The sequence below is a fragment of the Arachis hypogaea genome, chromosome 13 (genome assembly GCF_003086295.3).
Source record: "Arachis hypogaea cultivar Tifrunner chromosome 13, arahy.Tifrunner.gnm2.J5K5, whole genome shotgun sequence".
Classification (NCBI taxonomy): domain Eukaryota; kingdom Viridiplantae; phylum Streptophyta; class Magnoliopsida; order Fabales; family Fabaceae; genus Arachis; species Arachis hypogaea.
In genome coordinates, this window is record NC_092048.1 from 119,618,660 (window position 1) to 119,639,706 (window position 21,047).

The following is a 21,047-nucleotide window of genomic DNA, read 5'->3' on the forward strand; positions in this document are numbered from 1 at the left end:
ATTTCAGTAATCACAGTTTCCGTACGAGCATGCAGTGGATGGTTTAGGTGGCAAGGATTTGGAGGGTTGTGCCTGAATTAATATAAAAGGGGTGAAGGGGGAGGGGACCAATTCGCCGGGTCATTAGGATTAGGAGAGACAGAGTGTTGAGGAAAACTAAATATTTTTTGTGTGATAAAAAAAATTGTGGTGTGGTAAAAAAGTCTTATTAAAATGAGCAGTAGTAGAATCAATGTTGAAAAAAAATCATAATAAGTTGGATGAGTTTTACATTTCTACACATTTACATCTAAAGGTTAATTTTTTTATTAATTAAAAAATAATTGTTATTGATAAAAAAAGGTTTAATTATTCTGTTAGTCCTATAGTTTTGCAAAATTTTCAATTGGGTCTCTATACTTTTTTTCTTTTTAATTGGGTCTTTGCACCAATTTTTTGTTTTCAATTAGGTCTCTCTTAACAGTAATTGGTTTAATTATATAAGGACCCAATTTAAAAAAAAATAGTGTAGGAAGTAGGAACCCAAATAAAAGGAAAAAGAAGTATAGGGACCCAATTAAAAATAAAATTTGGTTCAAAGATTCAATTAAAAGGAAAAAAAGTATAAGGACCTAATTGAAAATTTTGCGAAACTATAGGGATCAACAAAGTAATTAAACCATAAAAAATGTATAAATTTAGGCAGTTATGTGAATATTTTTTGTCGAGTATGCTATTAGTAGTCTTGCTAGTAGTAATTTTATTATTATTTTATCTTAGATTATTTTGAATAATCTTGTTTTCATCCTTTTCTATTTTAGCCAACACGTGTGCTTATTCTGTATGGCACACTAGTTGACGTTTTTACTTCAAATCAGCCGGATCCAAGTATGGAGATTAGGCGGCAGATACTTGAACCGTATCCAAGAAGAGCTGAATTCTATTATGCATCGTTGATAAAATGTTTTGAATACGACAACCTATTGATAAGCGCCCTTGTAAAAAAATGACGTCCTAAAACCCACACATTTCACCTCCCATGGGGTGAGTGTATTGTTACTTTGGAGTACGTCATAATGCAATTGGAGTTACCAATTGATGGCGAGCCTGTCAGCGGCACTCTGAGGTCTTAGAGTAAGTTCCACCAGAGGGATATATGGCAATAGTGTAAAGAACTCCTCGGTGAAGTTCCTGATGGACATATCAGGACAACGATGTTTAACATAAAATTAAAGTAGCTCAGGAGTCGTCTCCAACAGATGCTGCTTGACTCTCCAGATGAAGCCGCCATACGGTATGCATGTTGTTACATTTTGTATTTGTTGGGCGACGTTCTACTACCGGGCAAGGCAAACAACACGGTTCACGTCCGTTATCTTCCGCTTTTGGCCAACTATGACGCTATTAGTACCTATAGTTGAGGCAACGCCGTTCTCTGTTGGTTATATCGAGCCATGTGCTTAGCAATAGATTATAACATGGAGGGTATGGCTGGCTGTCATACGTTGCTAATGTCATGGATATACTACAGGCTTCCTTTTTGGGTATTAGACGTGACGAGTCCGTATATGTTTCCGTTAGCTACAAGGTAATATATTATATGGCTTCTACCGTACCAATTTTCAGAATGGAAATGGCTTCAGCTGTATCGAAATTTTGAATTTCTTTCACATTATTCGAACTAGATGAGCTATCACCAATATATTGAATATTCACGCAAAGTTCCATGGAATAGATGCTTGCAATACTACGATGATAAGAAAACATCATCGAAACATGCTAGTCGAATTTAATCTTCATTTTCTGATAAGCAAATGAATTGGCTAACGCAACTGGAATTCTGTAAGCCAACTTACTGATCTTCTTTTTTCCAATCATCATAGTATTCATGAGAATCAAATTTTTCAGTTGTTGCAAAAATATTTGTGGAGGAATCATCATCCAAAATGGATCATCACAAATAAATGTTACACTCTCAAATGTATGAGAGATTTCTCTATTCGGATATACGATTAGATATATGTGTTCAGATGCCATATTAACAACAAAAGTAGAAGATAACAAAATTTTAGAAAATGAGTTTCACGGTGAGAAAGAGAGAGTAAAAAAAGAGTGAATTGAAGTTGTGGCAAGACACCCGGTGGCAGCATCGTTTATATAGCCTAATTTTGGTTCCATTTCGTTTGCGGTATACACTTAGTTGGCTCATTTCGTTTGTGGTACACCAGAATCTGGTGCCCATTTCATGTGTACCCCACTTGAAATCTCCATTTCGTGTCTAGCACACCCAGCTTGGAAGGAGACCTGCAAGCTCTACTTCGCGTCCGCCGAGCCTGCTTTCGAAGTTCCATTTCGTGGGTGATGCAAGTGAATTGAAAGCTCCATTTTATGTGTACTGCTTCTGAGATGGTCATACGTATTTTGTTCCAAATTTTCATCCATGCACATTTTGGGAATTAATTATTTTGTTATGCTTATTTAAATAAAAAAAGCCTAATTTAAAAATGTCATATAATTTGTGAAAATATAAATGATATTTGATTCTTTTTTCACGAATTTAATACATAAATCTAATGATCATTTTAATTGATATTAAATTAGGATACTATTCATCTCATAATTATATATTAATTATGTATCTATTTACACTAATTTTTTTATTAATCGTAACAATTCAATTAATATATGTTATATTTAATGATTATTTTATCATATATTTTTTTAATTGTAGTTACAAAAAGTTATTCTGTTTATGATTTTGTATAAAATAAATATAAAAAAGATTTAATATTATTTAAAATATTTTTTAAATAGTTGTACACTCATAGAACATGTAACACCCTAACTACCAAAGCTCGCACTTCCGGCTGCGCGACTCTGATAGTTCGGACATTACGACGACACTTATATTAATTACTACTAAAATATGAGCCTGTTTAAAACTTTAAACCGCAAAGCCGCTCCAAAAATACTTTTGTTCGATAACGTACATCCATAGATACCATACAACTCACATAGACTCATAAAGAGTACATCCATATATATATATATATATATATATATATATATATATATATAAATAACATTACAAGTATTAACCAATACAATGCCTATCTCTCTTATAGAATATATCAAGATAATGGCGAGGGTACAACAAGTAATAATCTAAAGCAATACAGAACATTTCAACAACTAAATAAACTCCTCGTGACTTCTGCGCCCATATCCTGAAAGGGGAAAAATGTAGGGGGTGAGAACATCATCCTCGAAAGGGTTCTCAGTAGAGGGTTTTTGGGAATTACTGTAATAGGATACATGAAGATAAACCGTACCAGTGATTAATAACCGTCTTATGCCTCTTTTCAAAAACAACGGTTTACAATAAAAGTAAAGTCGGAAATCTTTTCTGAAAGAGGAACCATTCTATTCTCAAAACATCAAAGCCTTTCAAAAAGGTTTATCTATACTGTACCAAAATAGCTTTTCATATTTTATTCCAAACCAGAAACACGAAACCAAAATCAACCATCGGTTCATCTCCTTCCAACCACGGCCCTAGGCCCAAACAATCCAACCATCAACCAATCACCACAATCCAACAGAGTCCCAGTAGCAAACACAAATAGGAAGATGCAAGCTCAAGCAAACAGTTATTGCAAGTAGAACAATTAGCAATTAATCACATAGGCAAACCAAGTATAATATGCACACCCAAACAATGTCACATAAATGCATATGATGCATGCCTGTCCCTAGTGGCTGATGATATCATCTGTCGGTTATATAGCCAACCCGACACGTCCTGGTAGCTAACCATGGACAGAAACACCCCTCGCGGAGCAAGTAGGTTTGAGCTACAACCCCATTGCTACTACCCGCTCAACCCAGAGCCAGTGGAACAACCACTACTGCGGCTACTACCCAGGTGGGTGTTTAAAAGCTCAACCTGGAGCGAGTGGAATCACCACTACTACCGCTACTACCCAGGCGTCACAATCTCTGACCTGAAGCAAGTGGGACGAACCACAACCCTTGCTACTGCCTAGGCATTTCAAGCATATATTCATTCAGTCCCAGTCATGGATCAACATCCATCTCAGCCATCCGGCTTAAATTCATAATTCATAGTCAGCCATACGGCCCATAACTCATTCGGCAATCAGCCATAAATCAATATCATACATAACCATTCCGGCTCACGGTTCAATCCAGAACCAGCCAATATTCATAATCATACACAGCCATTCCGGCCCATAACAAAATAGCACTTCCGCCATTCAACATCATCAAATTCATAAAACCGGCATTTTAGCCACAAATCACTTTTCTCAAGCCATTTCACTTTGAAATCAAACTTCAACTCTTTTTAGCCTTGGCTTTTAGAAATCTCGTTTCTCAAATCATCTCAGGCTCATAAGCCAAATTTACTCAAAGTGAGTTCCCTTTTTAAAACAAAGCCGCTCTCGGCATCCTCTTTCCGAAACTTCCAAAACTATGGAAAGTTAAAGATTCATTTTGGGAACATTTAAAATCACCCATCCCACAATGGGATTTTATAACAAAGTTTCTCGGCAGAGTCCCAAGTCTTTAGGGGAGAATAGCATAACTCATTTCGCCGAATTCATTTAAAATCATTAAAACCTTGGCTTTCCGATTTGAGTAATAAAATAGGATCTAAGCCAAACCGAGTCACGTAATCATTTACTTCTTTCAAAGCCGTTTCCTTTACTTAGGCAAAACCAGCTTCAACCCCCATGCTAAATTCTAAAGAGTTTCAACTGTTCAAAATTGTTTTAGTCTTGCAAAAGTTCAGAGTTCAAAGAGTACTTAAAACCTTTCTCAAAATATTTCAAAATAAAACTTGTCAATAGACATTCAGGTTCTTTCAAAGTCATTGAAACTTCTTTAATTGAAACCCCCAAGTCAAATTCAAAGGCATAAACCCTTTTCGCATTCAAACAGCTTTAAAACACAAGTTTCATCTAAATAACTTTCTCTTGAAAGAGATACAATGCCTTTCTTAAGAAGCAAGACTAAATCACAATTTCCTCTTTAATAACTCATTTCGAAAGCATGAATCATCCTTTTCTTGATAATTCAAATAAAATAGCAGAAGTATTTAACTCATCATTTTCCAGACAACATTTCAATAAAGACTCGGATTTTATAGAAATTTCGGCAGCACCTCCCCTAAAACTTGGACTTTTGCCACCCGATTCGGGTCCCAACTAAACCGTTTCTCATTCCTTTTCAACAGCTCAAAACCAGAAATCAATTCAAAAGCAGGCTAAATCCAACAGTCGCCTCAATGGCATACCTCAAGGAAACCATTTCAAAAATCAACTCAATATCAACCGATTTAACTCATTTATAAAGCTTTAAAGAATCGGTTCCGCAATAAATCATTTATCAAAACCAGAGCAATTAAAGCAACCCAGGCTGGATTTCAAGAGCATTCTATCTTTCACATCATCAAAATAATTGACTCAATTCAAACCAATCCTCAACGGATTAAACTCATTTCAAATATTTAAAGAATCAACTTCAAACATTACATTTCACAAGCCACACAACAATTCAGCCAAGCCAACATCCATAATAGTTCGAGTCAATCAAATAATACATAAGGCAGATACAATCACTAATTACACCATATCTCACATCAGTATCCATATGTAATAATTCCAATAATAAACTGTAGTTTTCGAAAAGCGCCCCTACCTCAAAACGCAAACCATAACCCAAACGCGTCACCGGAACCTCCTCTCTTAAACCGAAATTGCCAACAATCGCAACCTCGGCTCCAAGCCACTCTCGCGGTAACCACAACAACACTAATCGCGACATATAACAATAGAAACTCAATCTTATAGCAATTGATGCCGCAAAACCTTAGTGTATAATGACAAAATAGTAACTAGAGAGCTTCCAAATCGAAAACGCTTACCGAACGAAGAAGGAACGACTGAACCGGAACAAGCGGCGGTCTTCAAACCGGTTCAACGGCAGCCCGGAAGCCACCTCAAGCGGTAGCGACGACAATTTCCGATCGCGCCAACTGAAACCAACACGCAGTGACTATAGTATTCCCAGAATTCAAAAAGGACAGAAACCACAATTAAAACCCTTACCGGCAACCTTTTCCGGTGACGGCAGCAGGGTCTCAAGTGGCAGAGGCTCAGCCCGGAGCTCCGGCGGTGATCCCGGAAGTCACAGAACCACTCCCGGCGGTCAAAACACAGGGCACAGCTTCCTCTTTCGACCGCGACACCTGCGGCGGCCTGAATCCTTTTCCGGCGACGGTGAGAACCCCAACAGCACGGCGCGGTTCAGTCTGCTCCATAGCACAGCGGTGACCGGACCTCCAGCTCGCGTCGTCCTCTCTCCCAGCGGCGCTCAGTCTCAGCCTTCCTCTCCGACGCGACGTGGTGGCGACCGACGCAGCTCGTGGCTCCACAGGGACTCCTCTCTCCCAACGTCGCTCACTCACGGCGGACCAGGGAAACAGAAACGGAGCCCCATCGTGCTTCTCGTTCGGAGCTGGCAAGGACGACGGCGCGGTGACCCCGACGGCGACAGATCGGCGAGGATGAGCTCCTCTGGCTTGCGCACGACAGCTGCTTCCCCTCAAACCCTCTTCTGCACGACTAGTGGCGACGCAGGAAACTTCGACGGCGGCAAATCGGTGGCAACATGGTGGTGCGACGGTGACCCTGGCAACATGGACTGCTGCGGCGGCGCGGCGCGATGGCAGCGATGAGCTCCCTCCTCCCGCTCTCGCTGCAGCTCAATCTCCCTTTCCCTCTTTGATTCTGCTACTTTCAGTCGTGGAAGGGGAAACCATGGGTGTTGCTGTCCGTGGGTGAAAGGGAAGGCAGGTAGGGTTTCGGCTGCTGGGTTGGAGGCTTTAGGGTTTCATTTTTAAATTTAGGGTTAAGGGCATTTTGGTAATTTCACTTAAAATTGGAAATAATATAGTAATTGAAACCCAAATTAAATCCAACACTAATTATATATAGAAAATATCATTTGCTCACCAATTTCACAAATTATTTTCAATAAAATGGCCAAATCAAATAATTAGAAATAATATACTTAATTTCTTCATTTTTCTAAAATAGCAATATTAATATTTAAAATATTACTTATCTAATCCAAATCATATAAAATCCTTATTATTTCATAACTATCAACTTTATAATTCAAATATAGAAAATAATCCAATAATTGTGAAATTGGATAATAATCATAACTTATCTCAAATCCAATAAATCAAAACTTGCCTTAATCATCTTTAATAAACTGATTTTCGAAATTAAGGCTATAAATAACTATATGATTTGAGACTTGATCATAATAATACTTTTTAAAAGTTCTGGGTCTTACAAAACACCTATGCGTAGGCAGAAAAATAAAAAGTATCAAAATAAAATTATACCCAATACGCCAGAAAATAAAATCTCAAAATAACTATATAAAACAAATTAATAACGAAATTTTCAATAAAGAATAAATTAAAAATATTATTTTATTATCAAAATTTAATTCAAAAATTCTATTTAAGAGATTAATACAAGGACCCAATTTTTGGTAAACAGAAATTGTTAGCTATTCTACGATTTATTTTGCAAAATCCGAGAATAATTGCTCATCATGAGGCAAGCCCAGGAGAAAAAAATGAAAATAAATAGAAAAAAAAAGGGGCAAATAAATAGGTCAAATTTGATTTTACGATAGTAGTAAATTTCTCTGGTCAAATTTGACTTAGTAGAGATATGGTCACACTTGATTTTGGTCCATTTTTTCTCACTACTTACTAGTAGCTCTGGTTTATAATATCATTGGCCGTCACAGACACACTTACTACTGCTGCCACCGGCCCACCGCAATCACAAGTGCAGTTAACATTTTCTTCTATACCAGTCATCATGCAATCTTCAACGTTGTCTTGTGAATTGAGTGGTTTCGAGTCAACATCCATTGCACCCTAATGAGATGAATTAACCAAAGGGCAATAAATATCAGTTTTCGATTAAAAGCTATTAGTATTAATTAATTAAAACCTTTGAAAATGACTGACTATTACTCGTTGTGATAATTCTTTGCTCCGATCCATTAGATGAAATAAAGAATAATCAGCAAATGAAGTAGCAAAAATACTTGGTCTTATCAAATGCAAAGAATATGCAAGCTAAGCTAGTGAATGAAGGTTGATGCTTAAAAATGATGCTGAAAAAATGTATTTAACTGAAATTTGTCTTTTTAAAATAATCAAACAAACTTACCTAAAATATATATCCTCCTTATTAAAACGTTGTTTCAAGAAGTCCTGAGAGAATGCAAAGCTAAATTAAAACAGTAAATACAGAAAGTAACATTTCAAAGAGAGATAACAAGTATATCAATACTCAATACTCTTAATTGTTATTATCCTATTCCGCAACATATGCTATAATGTACAAATACTTTGTTTCAGCTCAAATATCTGTATCGTAGGCATATCTGCATCATATACTATTAAATTAAATTTCTAATTGTGACTATAGTTTTGATAAAATGGCCGTATTTACATATTGCTATTTGTGCAAAATGGAAGGCCAGACTAGCTAGCATTAATTCTCTAACAAGAAACTAGTATAACTTAGAAAACAACAATGATAAAGCCATGAAGATATTCTATTAGTTTCTACTAAATAAAACAATTAGATCAAAACTAAAGGTGAATTTTCAGTATTAAGAAATCAACTATCTCTCTTAAATCTCTAATTCAATTATGCTAGTAATCCAAAGGGATGACTTACTATACAATGAACGAGTGCAGAAATAGAAGGAAAGATGAAGAGGTACTAGAGGGCAGAAAAAGAGTTAGTTTTCTTGTTCCTGCGATTGTGAGAACACACTGATGCTAAGGACATCCTTTTGCTGGTTCAGATTGCCATTTTTCTTCTCAGTTCTGATAAAAAAAATTGACAATTGAGAAAGATGATCAACACAATGCAAGTGAAGAGTGAACATTGACAATTGAGAAAGATGATCAACACAGCAGAGCCATAAAACACACAACAGCACACCAGAGCCAGAACCCAGAACCCACAGCAACATAACCAGAAAATTAATAACAGCACAGTATTAATACTACCAACAACATTCAGCATTTAGTAACAAAAATTATCCTTCAGCAACAAACAACACTTGATTTGATTTCCATTTTTAGCACTAAGCAACAATCGTTACAAAACAGTAACAAGTAATCCCTAATCACACTAAACCTGAAATCAATAAAGCTAAACAAAAATTTCAATAATGATTTGATTTCTATTTTTAGCAGCAGCAAGAAAATTTCAACAAAAATTTCAGGAATTAAAAAAAGAGCAATAGCACAAAATCAATTATTTGATTTTTCATTAATCCATTCATAGTTTCACATTCAAAAATCAGTAACAGGGCATAAAAGGAAGAGAAGAACCGAAGAAGTGAAGGCAGTGACGCTAACCTTCGACGAAGACATGGACGGCGACCAGCGAGACGACAGCGAGTGGCGACACAGCGGCAAGCTGCTCCAAGTTCGAGAGAAGCCAGGGAGGACAGGGATAGGGGGAAGGAGGACAATGAGCTACAAGAGAGGAAGCAGAGGCGCCGACAGCACGGACGGCGGCAGAACCGTTGCAAGGAGAACTTATGATTTTGGTTGGGTGAGTTTGACCTTGGGTTCAGAGTTCAGGGGGATAGTGATAGTGATTCACGAATTGGGGGTGGGGTGGGTGTTAGAGGGAAGGGGTAGGTTTTGGAAAGTGGACCGGACCATTTTTCACGCTGGTTCTCGGTTGAACCGGTTAGACCGGTCAGTCTTCAGAATATTGATTATTGTTATAAAAAATTGGTTTTATTTTGGTTAGTTAAAAAATAAAAAAAAACGGTTAATTAAAACGTCCAATAATATGACGACACGTAAGCGTCTTAAAAAAATATTTTATGCAACTTTATGGGAGCATTCCCCTTAAAAAGTACCCGTAACTTTTAAAAACTGCAAGTACAAGTATATAAGCTTTTTAATTCACCAGACACAAAACAAGGTGCTTGCACTTTTAAAAAATACAAATAACTCTTCGAAAAGCTTTACCAAATCAAGTCTAAGTGTTGATGTTTGAATCTCACCTTGTGTTACAACAATCTATTTTTTCAACAACAAACTTATAAATAAAATTTTAATTTATAACGAATTAGTCTTTGACCTATAAAACAAAAAAAAAAGTATCCACACATTTAAAGAAAAAACAATGTCCAAAATACGATGAATTTTAAAGCACTTATTTAAAGTTTTAAAACTAAAGCTATTTAAGCTAAAAACACAAAATTTAAATTATCACTATCAAATACTAATATATTAAAAATTTTCAGTTCAGCTTTCGAACAATTATGTTAAACTTGGAGATGCAACTTGAAAGATTGGTATCGTGTTCAAAATTTCTTCTTTTAAATTTCTTATAATAAAAAATATTTTTTTAATATATTGTGACTTTTTTTAAGAAACTATCACCCGACTGGGATATTAATGTAATGCTATTAAGGGAAATAAATATTAATTTAGTTTTTCAGTGTGCTCATTATATGGATAACAGATAATGATGCTTTCTTAATAATATGATGGTTTAAATTTGTAAGAAATCTAAATGTTCAAACTGATGATATTATTTTATTTGATTATTATGAAAATGATTCTAATATATATGCATCTAAAGTTTAAATTTGAATAGCTTACATATTATTTAAATAATTTAATTCTAATATTAGGATTTGGTTAGATCAATTTATGAGAAATTTAAAAGCTGATCTAAATTTCTTTGTTACATTTATTTAATTTGAATATGTCATTTTTAAATTTTTTTATTTTTTTTATTTATAGACTTATTTATATTAGTTTCCAGTAAAACTAAAAAGATATCAATAATTAAGTTAAAAATGCTGCTAATAATAAATAATGACTTCATTTTCGTATAATTTTAAATTATTAATATACAAAAACTAAATCCGTTCAAATATTATTAGTTGTACAAACAAATTTTATTAACATTATAATAAAATATCCATATAAAAAGGGGAAAATGTATTATTAGTTATACTAAAAATCTTTATTAATTTTTTACTTTGAACCAATCATGCATAACTATAATTATTGTTTTTAAAATTGTTCTTGCATGATTAATCCGAGGTATAGCTCGTCCTCTGGCGAAGATCGACAGACTTTTCAGTTGGAGCGTGATATACATCGGCAATGGAGGAACAGTGAAGGTGGGTACCTGTAAAGGCACTCCGACGCTCAAGTTAGTGTTGAATAGATAAGAGTTATTTTTCAAAAGAAGTTGCATACCTTCTAAAGTTTTCTCGTCCGTTTTATACTCTAGCGGACAAGGTCGGCCGTTTCCCTTGTGCTGTAACGCCCGGGGAGAGAATTAATAGATTGAAGGTTGATTATGGCTATTATGAATACGTCGGTTATGACTAGGAATTAGACGTTTCCGAGCTATAACTTGTAACCGATGTTTACTGGTCATATCACAGCCCCCAAGCTTGACCTGACTTTAAAGAGATAGGTTGAGCTTTTATGAATGACAATTAATGAGTTATAGCTCGGTACATAGGGTATCACAGCCCCCAGGTCAGCATATCTCATTTAAAGTTACTTGGAGGTAACTGGAAAGGCTTGGGCACGGGAGGTTGTAATTATAAGGCTTCCCACTATTTGAGACGTTTGTAACTTTATTTATTATTTTTCCTAGATGGGTACAAGTTCCAAGATTTGTTTTTAACCGTCGAAAGTGAGTTTCATTTAATGGTATGGATTTTGATTATGGACCCAAAGAGTTAAGTAAATGAATGGCTAGGGGGTTAACTCTTTGTTTCCTGCAATAAACTTGGTGTGCCTACCCAAGTGACATCTACAGAAGCTTTTAAACACAATGAGTACCAGAGGTTAGTGACATTCTTCTTGCTATTCTTTTTCTTTTTGCTAGCATTTTTCTGATTTTATCAAAAAATGAGTGAGAAGAAAGGGAAACTGTTGCCCAAGGTTGAAGACGATGAGTCTTACGATTGGGTTGATGCTGACGTCAAAATACGGGCTTCCCTGTTTTCTGATAAAGATAGTGTGAATCAGGTTAAGCTAGCTAGGATAGTGAAACCTGTATTTCATTTGGAATTGCTCCCATGCAATCGCTCTGATCGTGTTTTTCATAGGAAAAAGGACTTTGAAAGCTTTTTTATGTATAGTTGTGTACTGGAAGAATTACGCGTTCAACTCCCCTTTACAAAATTTGAATGCGACATTCTAAAATAAATGAACTGCGCTCCATCACAAGTTCATCCTAACGGCTGGGCATTTATAAAGTGCTTCCAGGTTTTGATGCAATTTCTTGAGATTGAACCGGAGCTGGAGCTTTTCTTTTCACTGTTCCAAGCTGAGGGAGTGTGGAAGGGGTTGTGGGTCAACTTTAATAGTACTCCTGGCTTTTCTGTTTGTAAATTATATAAATCTTCTTTCAAGGATTTCAAAGAAATGTTCTTGAAGGTGAAGTCAGTGGATGAGGATTTTTCGTTTTATCTAGATGAGCATTTGGGGGAAAAATTCCCATTGTATTGGTGTTGCCAACCGCAACATATATTGGGTCCCGAACTGATAACTAGTCGAAACGAGTGTATCATATCATTTCTAATTGAGATGGTAGATAAGGGAGGTTTGATATCTGTGTCTGAATTGCTTCCATAGGAAGAGGATAAGTCATCTGTGATGAAATATTTTGGTGAGATGATCAGATTTTACTGATATTTATTTATATTTGAATATGTGTTTTATTGATATTATTATTTGCTTTATGATATAGTTGGAAAATTTCCTAGAGTGTCTGCCTCTACATTAAGAGCTCGATTTAAATCAAAGAACTTCGAAGGTTCTTCGTTAAACCCAGAAAAGATGGATGTCGGGGGTGAAGTCAACCAGCCCCCACCCAAGAAGAAAGGGATTGTCTTTAAGAAGAGAAAGTCGGACATGATTGTTATCGACGGTGAACAGAACAAAGATGGAGTGGTGCATCTCGAAGATTTGTCGAGCTTTACAGTAAAACAAGACAAACTTCATGTTTTTGAAAACGACGGGGATGGATCATCGGTTTGGGATCGGGGGTTCCCTTTTAATGTGGTTGCAGACGAGGTTGTTCAAAGTTTTTCAGATATAGCTCGGGTGGAAGAAGCTGGGGATATAAGTGTCGATCAATTTCTTCAGGTCAAGTTTACAGTAATTACCTTTTTTTGAAGGATTATGCTTATTCTAATTCTAAGCTTATGATTATAGGTGCTGGGATTTCGTTTGGCCTGTATTGGCCGCAGTCAGGAGAAAAAACACAAGAAAGTTGTACTGGAAACTGCAGAGGGTGCTGTTTTAAAGGAACAATTGAGTTCAAAGGAACTAGCCCTGACTGAATTGAAGAAAAAATTTTCTAAGGTGGAAAGGGAGCTGAAAGTGGAGAAGGAAAGTCGTGAGAGGGTTGCTGAGTTAATAAAAAAGAAAGATAATGACCTGGAAGACGTAAACAAGCAAGTTATTGAGTTGACCTTACAAATGAAGGAGTTTGAAAGCAGTAAAGAGGGGGATATTCTTGATGCCTTTGCTGAAGGATTTGAAAGAGTAAGGTGATTCGAGATGGTCAGCTTGTGGATGATGAAGAAGTTGTTGAAGAGGGGGGGGTGATAATTTGGTTGATTAACTTGTTTTGTGTTTTGAATGTACATCGTTTGGTTGTTTTTATATTTGCTTTGATCCGGGAACCATGAATGATAACTGTTTCGTTTTGGTTGTCCTTAATTGATCTGTGTAATTAGGTGTTGGTTGTTCCTAATTACTTTATCGGATACCCTTGAAAGGGATTGTTTAACTGTGATTTGCTTAAGCATTGCTAGCATATCGTCTGTTTTTCTGGTGAGATGACAAATTCACTTTTGATATTGTTTGACAAATTGAAATTGACTTGACTTATAAGAAGAATATGTTGTCAGAAAAGTTTATAAATAGAGGTAAAATTTATTCAAAGCACTACCTTTACAATTGACTCCAGGTAAGCTAGCCTCATTAAAACCTTCTTGAGCAAAACCCTTTTGGGAAAAAAATCTCAAGTTAGGAAAAAGAGTACTAGCATGCTACTTCTTGCTAACTGTAATATTGCTTTAGAGAATTGACATTCCATGTATTTGGGATTCTTGTGCCATCCAATTGTTTTAGTTTATATGCTCCCCGTCCGAGGACTTCCAACACTCGGTAAGGGCCATCCCAGGTTGCTGCAAGCTTTCCGTGGGAGGAAGGTCGGTGAGCTTCTTCAGTTTTTCTAAGTACCAAATATCCAATGTTAAATGATCTCGGTTGGACCCTTTTAGCATGTCGTCGGCCAATCTGCTGTTGTAGAGCTTAGTGGCGAATGGCTGCTGTATTCCTAACCTCTTCTATTAAGTCAAGCTCTGCTCGGTGAGCCTGATCATGGTGCTCGGCATGTGCTCGCATGGAGTGTTGTGAAATCTCCAGCGGAATCATTGCCTCGGACTCATATACCAAGCGAAATGGGGTTTCCTTGGTGGTTGAATGCATCGTAGTATTGTATGACCACAGTACTTCTGGAACAAGCACGACCCAAAGTCCCTTGGCATGGTCGAGCTTTTTCCTCAAGGCATGAAGGAGGACCTTATTAGTAGCTTCGGCTAATCCGTTAGATTGTGGGTGTTCTACAGATGAGAAGTGTTGCTTTATCCTTAGATTTTGCAAAAAATCTTGGAAATTATGGTCGGTAAACGGCCGACCATTGTCAGTTACAATATGACGAGGAATACCAAATCGACATATGATATTTTTCCAAACAAAGGATATCATTTGGGAGGATGTGATTCTGGCTAAAGGCTGTGCTTCGATCCATTTAGAGAAATAGTCGATGGCGACTACCAAATATTTCACCTGTCTTGGGGCAGTGGGGAATGGCCCGAGGATATCGATTCCCCATTGGTTAACGGCCAACTTACCATTGACTGATGGAGGTGTTCGGTCGGTATATTGATGATCGGAGCATGTTTTTGACAATGGTCGCAAGTTCTGACCTTTTGTCTGCTGTCTTCCCACAACGTCGGTCAGTAAAAACCGACGTGAAGTATTTTCTGTGCCAGGCTTCTTGCCCCAGAGTGTATTCCACAAATTCCTTCGTGAGCTTCAGTTAATGCAAGATCGGCGTCAGACCTGTCTAAACATTTCAAAAGTGGTCGGGAATATCGCCGCCTATATATGAAGTTATTCATTAGTGTAAAGAAAGAGGCCTATCTTCTAAATTTCTTCTCATCTGAGATCCCTTCAGGGATGGAACCATCTCGGAGATATTGCATATAAGGCAGCTGCCAACCTTTGTCACTTGAAATGCTTAAAATGTTAACTGTGTGAATGCTTGGCTTATCTAAAGTTGATTGCAAGAGTGTTGCTGTGTGTGCTTGTGTAGTGGCTAACTTTGATAAAATATCTGCCCTGTTATTTTGGTCTCTAGGGATATGGCAAATTTCAATTTTTGAAAAACTGCTTATCAACTGTTGAACAATATCTAAATATTTTGACAAAATTTGATCCTTTGTTTGAAAAGTTTGATTTACTTGTCGAACTACTAACAACGAATCACAATAGACCTTTAAGCTAGTGATGTGTAAATCGATGGCTAACCTGAGCCCAGCAATGAGGGCTTCGTATTCAGCTTAGTTATTACTGGCTTTGAAAGAGAACCATAGAGAATGTTCCAGGATTATGCTCTCTGGACTTTCTAATAATATCTCCGCTCCAGATGCGTGGGGGTTTGATGCTCCGTCAACAAACAAGGTCCATTCCGAGCTTTCTTTGTCCGGGTATGGCTCTGTGAGTTCGGCAACAAAATTGGCCAAGTATTGGGACTTGATGGATCCCCTTGGTTGGTATTGAATATCAAATTCTGAAAGCTTGATGGCCCATTTGATAAGTCTACCTACGCATTCGGGTTTAGAATGAATCTGCCGAAGAGGTTGTCCTTGTATGACTCTGGAAATATGGTTGGAGTTGTCTTGATGAGAAGACTAAGGCCAGGGCGAGCTTTTCCAGCCTCGGGTAGCGAAGCTCGGCGCTTTGTAATGACTTACTCACAAAATAAACCGGCCGTTGACCTTTGTCAGTTTCTGTTATAAGGACAGAACTAATTGCCATATCAGTAATAGACAAGTATATATATAACGGCTTGTTGAATTTTGGTTTTTGCAAAATAGGTGGTTTTGAAAGAAATTGTTTCAAAATCGTGAATGCAGCTTCACTGTTTTCGTTCCATTCAAAACGTTTTGTATTCTTTTTTAAACACTGGAAAAAGTTAAAGTATTTAAGCGCTAAACAGGGTAAAAATCTTGACAAAGCGGCTAGCCTTCCTGTTAGTCTTTGAACTTCCTTTACTGTTGTTGGACTCTGCATGTCAAGTATTGCTTGACATTTTTCTGGATTTGCTTCAATGCCTTGGCTTGTGAGGATGAATCCGAGGAATTTTCCTCAGCGGACACCAAAGACGCATTTTTCAGGATTTAATCTCATGTTATATTGTCGGATCTGTCCAAAAATCTCAGCCAGGTCGCGGATATGGGAATTGCCGACTATAGTTTTGGCGACCATATCGTCAACGTACACCTCGATATTCTGACCTATTTGGTGCTCGAAGACCTTGTTCATTAGCCTTTGGTACGTTGCATCTGCATTCTTTAATCCAAAAGGCATAATATTATAGCAGTAATTACCATACTCGGTTATGAAGGCCGTTTTTTCTTGGTCTGATGGATGCATGAGAATTTGGTTATAACCAGAGTATACGTCCACGAAACTCAAGGTACCATAACCACAAGAGTTATCAACTAAAGTATCAATGCAAGGTAAAGGATAAGCATCTTTAGGACATGCCTTATTTAAGTTAGTAAAATCGACGCACATGCGCCACTTACCGTTACTCTTTTTTACCATAACAACATTGGCTAGCCATGTTGTGAACCTGATCTCTCTGATAAAATTAGCATCAATGAGCTTTTTAACCTCGGCCAAGGATGCAAGTCGCTTCTCTGTTCCGAGATTTCTCTTCTTCTGTAAGATTCCGAGTTGCTGGATTGATCGCCAATTTGTGTGTAATAACAGATGGATCTATTCCCGGCATATCGCCGGAAGTCCAAGCAAACAAGTTGGCATTCTCTCTCAAAAAACTTACGAGTTGGTCGTTGTCTTCGATATTGATCGAAGTTCCCACAAAAGTGAACTTCATTGGGTCTTTGGTTAAGGCAACCTTTGTTAATTCCTCATTTGGCATAGGCCGATCCTCAAAGTCGGCCCTAGGGTCTAGCTCGGCCAGCATTGGTTGCTCAGATTGTATGGAGTTAACCCGTGCCGTGTTGTTCTTTTTGATTGGCTTCAAGCTTGTGTTACAGCATTGCCGAGCTTCATGAAGGTCACCGTGGATTGTAGCTACTACATTGTCCTGCACAGGAAACTTAACACAAAGGTGAACCGTGGATACAATTGTAGTAAATCTATTTAAAAATGGTCTGCCTAATATAAGGTTATAAGGGCTAAAGCAGTCGACGATAGGATACTGAATGTCTTGTGTCTTAAATAATGGTTGCTCACCGAGTGTGGTTTGTAACCACACAGAACCCAAAACAGGGACTCGTTCTCCTAAAAATCCGACCAAGTCTCCAAGATACGGTTGCAAAATGTTGCTACTTAACTTCATTTTTTCAAACGTGGTAAAGAATAACACGTCGGCACTGCTTCCGGGATCAAGTAATACTTTTTGGACTATCAAGTCCCCCAATTGAACGGAAATTACAACGGGGTCGTCATAGTTGGTATCAGCACAATTAAAGTCGGTAGATCGGAAAGTCATTTCTAGGAAGTCCTGAACCGGCTGAGGATCCTTAGGGGCATCTGTGACCGTCAACATGGCCTTGTAAGTGCGCTTTCGGGCCGAGCTTGTGTGTCCGCCTCCAGCGTATCCTCCCGAAATACAGTTGATAACCCCTCTAGGTTGGGCCAAGGCTTTATCTTTTTCTTTTGATGATGGTCCTGTTGCTGAGGGGTCAGAGCCAGGGATTGCTTTCTTCTGCATATGTCCTACAATAAATTTATCAAGGTGGCCCTGTCTTGTGAGGCGCTCTAGGGGATCTTTGGCAATCACACATTCATCTGTTGTGTGTCCGTGTTTCTGGTGAAAGGTACAATATTTAGATTTATCAATGCTTTTTTATTCTGGGTAATTGCCAGGTTTACGGGGAGGCTTAATTAATTTGGAATTGAGTATTTCCTTGATAATGTCATCTTTCTTTGTGTTGAACTGGGTGTACGACTCATAACGGGGGACTGGTTTAAAGGCCTTCTTGCTATCCCGCGGTTTATCATCATCTTTGCTGGTGGCCAACCTTTCTGTCTTTCGTGCTTGCCGAAGTTCTTCAACGTCTATCTGCCCCTTGGCTTTTTCACGAAACTCGGCTAAAGTTTTAGGTTTAGCCACATCAATTGTCTCCTGAAATTTACCTGGACGAAGGCCACTTTTAATGGCATGGAGATGGACTTCGGGGTGAAGATCAGGAATTCTCATGGCGACCTTTGTAAAACGGGTAATGTAATCCTTGAGGCTCTCTTGTGGACCTTGTTTAATGGTCGTCAAGTAGTCAGAATCGTGCAAATATATTGCCGATGCTGCGAAATGATCTTTGAACTGTTTGGCCAATTCTTGGAAGCGCGATATTGAATCTGCAGGCAAAGAGCAAAACCAGTCAAGTGCAAGACCATCTAAAAATGATGGAAAACAACGGCATAAGATAGGGTCGGATGCAACGTTAACGATCATAATAGATCGGAATTTTTTAATGTGCTGCTTTGGGTCTCCTAGCCCATCATATGAGGTTAAGGTCGTTGGCAGGGTGAACTGTTTGAAAAGTTGGAAATTCATTATGTCGACTGTGAATGGCCCAGCAGAGTTGTCGCACTCATCTTCCTCAGCGTCTGGTTGGGTTCCTTCAGTTCGATGGCCTCCTTCATCATCATTTTGAGGTGTTTCAGAAACATGAGTCGGCGCTGATTGACGCTCGTTATTTTCCTGTCGGTCATGGTGATCATTGTTGTGCTCTATTCGAGCATTAACCAGTTGTGTGATTTGGTTCTGTATTCTTTGATTTTCCTCTGCCATCCGTTGATTCGCTTGCTGAAGTTCGGTCACCATCCGTAGAAGTTCGGATGAGGTGGGGGGAGGGACATCAGCCATGGGTGGATTTTAAGGGTGTTTTGGGACCTTCTGCAAATTATATTTCAAGCTTTTTCGGGTCCTACGGTGGGCGCCAAATGTTCTTGCCTGATTAATCCGAGGTATAGCTCGTCCTCTGGCGAAGATCGGCAGACTTCTCAGCTGGAGCGTGATATACGTCGGTAATGGAGGAACATTGGAGGTGGGTATCTGCAAAGGCACTCGGACGCTCAAGTTAGTGTTGAATAGATGAGAGTTATTTTTCAGAAGAAGTTGCATACCTTCTAAAGTTTTCTCGTCCGTTTTATACTCTAGCGGACAAGGTCGGTCGTTTCCCTTGTGCTGTAACGTCCGGAGAGAGAATTAATTGTGTATCTGACGTTATAGATTGAAGGTTGATTATAGCTATTATGAATATGTCGGTTATGACTAGAAATTAGACGTTTCCGAGCTATAACTTGTAACCAATGTTTACTGGTCATATAAAAAATAATGAATCAAATTAATTTAGTATTAATTAAAATTTTCTTTTCCTATTATAAAGTATATTAATCTCACTATATTACTATTGTATGAATGGATAATTATTTTAATTAATTATGTATGTTAATGTTAAGAAACTTTAATATGAAAAAAAAACTATCATTTAAAAGCCTAACGTATATTATATTTATTATACACCAATTATGCATAATTATAAGATAAAAAATTAATTTAGTATTAGTTAAATTTTTTTTCTTATTTTACGGTGTGTCAATTCTCTTATAACACTATTGTATGAATGTATAATTATTTTAATCAATTACCTAAAATTAATGTTAAGAAATATTAATATAAAAAAAAATTATCATCTAAAAACAATTGCCATGTATTATTAATATTATAAATCAATAATGTATAATTATAATTATTTATTCTTAAAATAGATAATAAAAACTATTCAGCATTAATTAAATTCTTTTCTTATTGGAAAGTATAAAAATCCTATTATATATACTACTACATTGTATGGATAAAGAATTATTTTCATTCAATTAAGTAAAATAATTAATGTTAAGAAATATTAATAAGAAAAAAATTATCATTTAAAAAAATGGTCATATATTAATTAGATTATATAACAATCATACATAATTAAAATTATTTTTTCTTTAAATAAATAATAAGTTAATTTTGCATTAATTAAACATTTTTCTTTCTACTTTAAAGTAGATCAACTATTATTATTATATGAATGAATAATTATAATTGATAATATTTTATGTAGTTATAATACTTTGTATAATTATCATTATTCCTATTATTTAAGTTATTAATACATAAAAACTAATTTCTTTTAAAAAAATTATTAGTTGTACTAAAATTTTTTTATTAACGTTATAATAAAATATCTAAATAAAAAGTGAAAAATGTATCATTAGTTGTACTGAAAATTTTTTTATTAACATTTTGCTTTGAACCAATGATGCATACTTATAATTATTATCATTATATTCTATCACGCGTAATATTTTGGTGTCAAGAATATTGACGTGATATATTTTGGTATTAGTATACATATTTTTCTTTTCTCAACTTGTTTTAAAAAAATATTTTTTTTATAATTATATACAAATCAATATTTAATGAATAATTATATTAATTAATTGTCAATCATTATAATATAATTTGTAATCAAATATAATTAACCATAAAATCATGATATTAACGTCAATAGATAATATATGCACGTGTGTATTAATTAGTATGAAATTGATATTGATA

The 21,047-nt window shown here is 36.5% G+C and overlaps 1 protein-coding gene across 1 annotated transcript; it reads right to left on the minus strand.

Annotated features, from left to right (window-relative positions):
• Positions 1 to 16,552: 16,552 nt before the first annotated feature.
• Positions 16,553 to 18,149, minus strand: LOC112735304 (uncharacterized). The gene is made up of 3 exons (XM_025784855.1): positions 17,253 to 18,149; positions 16,996 to 17,149; positions 16,553 to 16,908 (listed from the first exon to the last, which is right to left on the minus strand). Exons 1-3 carry the CDS (start codon positions 18,147 to 18,149, stop codon positions 16,553 to 16,555), a joined length of 1,407 nt encoding a protein of 468 aa, XP_025640640.1.
• Positions 18,150 to 21,047: the final 2,898 nt, after the last annotated feature.